Genomic DNA, 7,087 nt, shown 5'->3' on the forward strand with positions numbered 1-7,087 from the left:
CTTTTAAAAAGTAGTGTACATTCATTACAGAAATTGAATTGTTTCCGCTGACATTTTTCAGGTCTAGAAAACAGAATACAATTGTCTGGTTTTCTGTGATAATAGGAACTCTGATTTGCAGAGAATGAGAGTAGCCATCTTATTTAAGCATGCTTAGGCTTGCCACATGAAAGTCAAACTGTCACACTGTTCTTGTCATCCTTTGTGTATCGAGCCGCTATCTGCTTAATGAATAAAACATGAAATAATGTGATTTCATATGGTGTAATGCTGCACTACATGACATCAGGGTGACTTATTTCAATAAAACACAAGAAAGGCCAAGAACACTCCTCGTTCCTTTATGTCTTCATGACTAGTTTCGTGCTACAAATGCCATTCCAGGTAAAACATGTCCTGACACGTCCTCAACTAAATCACTGCTAAAACATACTCACAAATCCCAGGATTAGTGTGTGTATGAGAGAGTATTCATGTGTAAGTGCTCGTTTGAAGGTGCATGTGAATGGGGTTTTAGGTCAGCGTAACATTGTTAAAACTAAATGACGATGATGATTTTGGTACTTTAGAACAGGGGTCTTTAATAGGGGGTCCAACAATTATGGTTTGATGTGAAACTAGAAAAAAAAAAAAAGAAAGAAAAAGAAGCATTAACTAAGAACAAACCTAAAGTTCCTCTAAAAGTTTCAGTGCCCAATCACATTCAAATGTGAACAATTTTAATGGCTTTGCAATGTAGAAATCATAAAGTATGTATCAACAGCGGATCCAAGGTCTGAAAAATAATCAAGTCCCCTGATTTAGAAGGAAGGAGCGTCATTACCCATTCCATCATCACAAAAATAGTTTCCAGCTATTATATTTCATGCCAAGGGCATTTTCCATTCAGTTAAACTTAATATAACAGTTCCTTTATGCCTTTAATGCTGCGCTGTTACAGAAGCCAGAAGAAACTGGTTTGATAATGACAAGACAAATGGCACAATGACAATATACTGAGGGAAGCCACAAACATTCTATAAGAACACATGCAGGATGATGACAATTAACCTTTTTCTTTTGATCTTTTATTGAGGCTGCATGAGTGCAAACATGCCACTAGTGAGCAATCTTCCAACAAAGAAAATTAGGAGGAAAGATTCCAAGAAAAAAAATCAAAACACATAATTGTAATTTACATTAAGTAACCAGTATATCATTACTCAATTAACAGGTTTGAAATATATATTTTGATGGCCAAATATATGAGAACGTCGGGTTTGTCTATTCCACTAATTTCAGCTTCAACTTTTGTGACAGTTTGTGAAGTGTTTCTCAACGAACATTTAATTTCAGAAGAAAATGAACCCATGAGTGGGGTCAGACAGTAAACGTTGGGGACATAATTCTCTAGATTGTAATTGTATAGTGTAACATTAATATTTGACTTGACACAAATAGCCAAACCTATTGATTATAAGGGAGTCTCCATATACGTTTGCCTTATATTGTATTTTATATAATCCTATAATAGTCCAAATTTAAAAATTATATTTGAAATCATATTTAACATCATACAGTATATTATACAAACATACACACTCACTCATACAAACATTTTTGCTATTTCCATTAACTGAAATACAGTAGAGATGTGGCTGTGGCAAGGAGAGCAATGGCTGCTGCTACGGCCACACCTGCGTGTTTGAGAGAGAGAGAGAGAGAGAGAAAGAGAGAGGTCATCAGTCATCAGGAGGTGGAAATGGACCAATGGAAATGTCTCTAGGAATTATAGGAATCACACAAAGAAAAATATGGTCACATCAGGCCAACTAACAACCAACGTGGAGTCACTCACACTGTATCATTATACAACCTATTGTTAACTACAGTCAAACCAAAATTTATTCAGACACCTTCGACATTCTCCACATCAAAATATGATCAGAACTCAGAGTTAAACTGTGTCAGAACAAATTGATAATGCCACATATCTTTGATAGAAAGGTATGTAATGAATTAGGTTGAATAGCTGTCAGCTGTTAAATTTAAGTACACAATTAGATAATACCAATTTAGGTCAACCAATTACCAAGCAATGCTTAATTCGGTCGCATTAGCAATTAAAGAAAAAACACTTAAGCAAAACATGGTCATGTCAAAGTGTCTGAATAATTTTTGGTCCCAGATTTTTATTAGTTTTCCACTGTATGAAGAATTATTGGGTATAATATGTCACAGTTTACTTTATTTTACTATCCTCACTTACATAAATGAACTACAACGTCCTGTACCCACAAGTAAAAAAATATATAGAAAAAATTTATTTCTTGTGTCTGAATAATATTTGGTTTGACTGTATATCGTTGAGTCCCATTTAATGCCATGATGGAAAGAGAATTATTTATTTTATGAATAAAATTCATTGCACACAGAGAAAAAGAGAGCTATCTATTTAAAAATTAATAATTCAGAATAACTTACCAGCATAATATTGAGGGGCTTTCTGAATTTTGGGATTTTCAGCTTGGATTTCTGAGATGACATGCTTACTGGAATCATCGTCATGGCTGTCAGTTATCTCCGATCCAGAAACAGTGGAAAATACTATAGAAAAAAAAAAAACATGCACAAACGTGTAAATATGCAATTAATAGGTATCGCAGGCTTGTACCACTGAAGATGAAGAAATGACACAAGGAAAAAAAAAAAAAAAAGAGGAAAATAATCTCCTCTTTCCAAGGTGGAGGTTGTGTTGTCATAGAGATGATAATCCAAAATTCCCTGAAGGGCTTGTTATTAGAAGGGATCAGATATTCTATAGCCTGCGGCTAGTCATATTACCTCGTCCACATTTTTCCTTCTAACCATACATGGAAACCATTTGTGGGCAAACTTAAACTGGTTTGAACAAGAGGCAAGGTGTAGCTGACTATTATTTTGGAGGAGAAATGAGGCAGGGTGTGTCACAAGAGGCCTGTATGCACCCATTTTGACAAGGTTAATCCTTTGGTATTCTATAGTCACACACCTATACACATTCTTTAACCATAAAGCTCCTACAATACTTGAGTTCAGTCATCCCTGAATCCTAACGACTTTGCAAGGACTTACTCTACATTGCACAATGCCCTAGTCACACATCCGAGGACCACTTAGAAAAGCCTAGAGGTGATACTTGTAAACCAATACAACAGTGCAATTCCATAAGTACTGACGCTTCATTATTCAAATAAGCCATGTTATAACATAAGACACACTCAAATAAAGTGAGAGAATTAATTAACCCTAAAGTCTACTACTAAAAAATGGAAACCTACATTGATTGCTCTCCAAACTAGTATCTATGTCCTCTTCTGGTGTTTCGCAGTCCAGCATCTCTTTCAGACGCTCGGCCACATCAGCTGTACTTTCGTCTGGGAACATGTAGTCACACACAGACAGGCCAGAGATGGGCATTGGTGCAAACACACGCCGAGGAAGGGCCTGCTGCCCACTGCACAATCCTAGTGGGAAAACAGTGTGGGAACTTGAATTATGAATACATTGATGAATTATGAATACATTTATTTTTGTGCTACGTACAAAAGCTTTCACTCAATGAAGACAATTGCGGCAACCTACTGCCATCTAGTGTTAAGTTTGATGTTTGCAAAGGTTTATTGTGGAACTGTTTGCTGTGGGATAGCGCACCCAAAAATCGAAGATTCTGTTATCATACTCGCACTCATGTCATTCCAAACTTGAATGACTTTCTGTCTTCTGTGGAACCTAAAACTATGTTGGTAACCATTGCAATGGATGTCAATGGGAACCAAATCTGTTTGGTTGCTAATATTCTTCAAAATATCTTTTTATGCACCGCGAGTGAGTATCTGATGACAGAATTGTCATTTTTGGGTGAACCATCCCTTTCAACAGCACATGTAAGACATGATGGACTACTGTACCTTTTTGACTCCCTTCATTTATTAAAAGATCTTCCAGAAACATCTCCACTCTGGAGCAAACCGTGTTTATGATGTCTCTCTTAATGGCCTACCAGTACAAAGGAGAATTTAAATCAGTATTAATCTTCTCAAATATCTAGAAGTAAATAACAGGCAAACAGGAAAAAAAAAGTCAGCTTTCTAATCATGACAAATATTGTGTGAAATAATTTTCATGCTACGGCTGGTAACCAATAAATGGCTATTATTAAAATCCTTTTGTCTAAATAAATGAATAGTAAAACAATAAAAAAAAATAAGGTTTTTGTAGGTTTTAAATGCTACAAATGAATTCAGGCATTACAACATCATAATGTACAGTATAAAAAATGAGTATTTACTTCATTATTAGTGTTTAAAAAATGTTAAGTGAGAGTTAGATGATGACAATGGTACACTGTAATGTAAAATAGGGCAAATGAGCAAAAACAATTAAATACCCAATATTGATATATTTTATATATATAGAATATTGTCTCGTATAACAATATGGTACATTGCACATGCCTAAGCATAAAGCAGTATGAGTAGGCATTAATGACCTGTGCTGCATGTCTGGCTTTGGGTTTGTTGTTGTGGATGTAGGCCCTGCAGTGAACCACCCCTCGAACCCTCATGGAGCCACTGCACACCTGAACCAGAGCACTGCTCCGCTCATCCAGCTCTGACTGTTCCTGTGACATTGATAAACCTATGAAACATTTGACAATACACATATATACGACCCACTGATATGAAGACACCATTATAAGATAAGACACTCACATCTGAGACAAAGATCCGTGCTGGCAGTGTCTGACGATTGGTTGTTTTGGGGTTCTTTTTCTGAAAAGAACAAACATGTGCCTCAGCTCAACTGTAGAATCAACATGACAGAGGAATGACAGAGTTTTTACCTGTCCTGATATAAGCTCAGAGTCATCTAATGCCTGTCTGCCATTTATGAGACAGTAAGCAGCCTCGATCTGTTTAGCCCACCTCCTAAGACCATCCTGGACAAGGGGGGCAAAGAAGATTAAATTCACAACCTGTCAACTTACTCTGCTTATTTCCTTTTTTCAAATCTTCATTCTATACAAACTCCTTCACAGGGAAAGCACTATCTTGTTTTCATATATACACATCTCACCTTCATGCACTTGTCTGTGTTATCAGAAGAAGATCCTGTCACAGGGATCTGCAGATCCACCTCAACAGAGCAGGTCAGCATGGGCCAGGATGATGAGATACCTGTCTGATACTTCCAGTCTGCTGGCTTGGCCGAACTCTATAAATTCAACAGTAAATAAAGCACAGCTAAATACACTATTTGCCAAATTATTCCAAGCTCTAAGACATAAAAAGTGTCTCTTACCTTTGGATCTTTTACATCAAATGTTTTGCAGACAAGTCTGTACACTTTAAGTCAAGGATCATGCAAACTTATGTGGTTATTCATATAAAGTGATGCTTTTAGATCAGAGTTTAATATGCGGGGTAATAGCTGGAGGTAGTGTGCAGGATACTTCTTTGTTTTGAAGCAGATATGCAGGGTGACTCGATCAGTCACATCCTCCTCTGACAGTTCCCACAATCTCCCTTTAATGATGTATTTATCCATGGCAAATATAAGCTATATAAAGAGACCAGCACAAAAATAAGTGATTAAGTGATGATGGCCTACTAAATCACCTTTAATAAAACAAGCTAAAATGTGATCCAGTCAATTTCTAAATTATTGCTATAATGTATTTGATTAAACTTAATTAAATTATTGAAAAAAATTAATGAATTAAACGTAATTAAGAAAACGAATAAACAATACATCAAGGGCCATACCCTTTTTAATGCATTTTGGGCATCTTTGGAGAGTTCAGGTGGGGTCACTAAAAACAGGCCAAGAATGCAAAGACCTCCTGGTAACATGCGGGACACCTAGAATAAGGAAAGTCAAAATCCTTTACTGTACAACTAGACAGTAAAACATTTCAAAGCCACTGTGCAAGTGGTAACTAAGACATCAGGCTAATCACCTGCTTGGCATGTTCTGTGACCCACTCCACATCAATGTCATCCAGTGGGCTGACCCCTCTCGAAGCCTTCGGCTGCCCCTCACTCTCCCTGTGAGGAGTCTGCACAGCCAGCACCACAAAATCTCTCTGAGGAGAGGACTGCGAAAAGAAAAGGTTAGGAAAAATAGTTGTGTGTACTGACATTATTAAATATAAATGAGTTTAGTATCCTTACTTGACCAGCCAGGAGTCCGGTCACACATGATCCAGGAGCTGCCTGAAGCCCACTAAGATATTCCTCCACAGCTTCATCTACAAAATAACTCCTACCCATTCTGCCTCTAAACATACAAAAGGAAAAAAAATAATAAAAATCCAATATTGTGCAATATTAACCTGCTTGCAACTGTAAAATAACAACCAAACAAACATATGTTACACTTTTAAAACAGATGCGAAATAATGTTAAAATACTTTTATACTGCGTTTTCACTGAGAAAATAGTGACATTTGGACAGGTATTGGAGTTGTTAAGGGGATTAATTTTATTATTATTATTATTATTATTATTATTATTATCTGTGAAGTTCAAATGAGCATTTAAATCAGTGTCAGTCTTCTCAATGACAGTGAATAATAGTCAGAATTAAGTGTATTTAGTCAGCCTTTTGATCATGACAAAAATATGTGTGAAATAATTTTCATATTATGGCCTATAACAATAAATTGACAATATGCTATTTTGTAGAAATAAAACAATTACAAATAAAAGTAATTGTTTTAAATGCTAAAAGTAAATGTAGGAATCAGGCAGTGTAACGAATAGAATGAAAAATGAATATAGTTATTATTAGATTTTATTTTGAGCAATCACTGTTACTACAGCTTAGCTCCAAAATGAAGAACAGAAGCTGTTGAACGTCTCACTATAAATTAAATAAAAAAGGGTAAACTTCTTTAAACACATAGAAAATCACGCTATTTTAGGAAACAATATAACAACAGTGTTCCACAAAATATTGCAAAGAAAATCTTCAAATCTACCTTCAGATCATGCACACTTCTTCAGACAGCTGGTGAGTTCTCAGTGGACCCAATACGTGTGACATATCGTCGCATCTAATACAC

At 36.0% G+C, this 7,087-nt stretch overlaps 1 protein-coding gene across 1 annotated transcript; it reads right to left on the reverse strand.

Annotated features, from left to right (window-relative positions):
- Nucleotides 1-1,051: 1,051 nt before the first annotated feature.
- Nucleotides 1,052-7,075, reverse strand: odr4 (odr-4 GPCR localization factor homolog). The gene is made up of 14 exons (XM_016493252.1): nt 7,004-7,075; nt 6,195-6,300; nt 5,981-6,118; nt 5,787-5,882; nt 5,474-5,580; nt 5,323-5,359; nt 5,098-5,235; nt 4,865-4,960; nt 4,734-4,793; nt 4,511-4,642; nt 3,930-4,017; nt 3,300-3,485; nt 2,464-2,586; nt 1,052-1,676 (listed from the first exon to the last, which is right to left on the reverse strand). The coding sequence occupies exons 2-14, from the start codon at nt 6,291-6,293 to the stop codon at nt 1,612-1,614; spliced, it is 1,365 nt and encodes a 454-aa protein (XP_016348738.1). The 5' UTR covers nt 6,294-6,300; nt 7,004-7,075; the 3' UTR covers nt 1,052-1,611.
- Between the last annotated feature and the right edge of the window lie 12 nt (nt 7,076-7,087).

Source organism: Sinocyclocheilus anshuiensis, unplaced genomic scaffold (assembly GCF_001515605.1).
Source record: "Sinocyclocheilus anshuiensis isolate Anshui unplaced genomic scaffold, SAMN03320099.WGS_v1.1 scaffold1472, whole genome shotgun sequence".
Taxonomy (NCBI): domain Eukaryota; kingdom Metazoa; phylum Chordata; class Actinopteri; order Cypriniformes; family Cyprinidae; genus Sinocyclocheilus; species Sinocyclocheilus anshuiensis.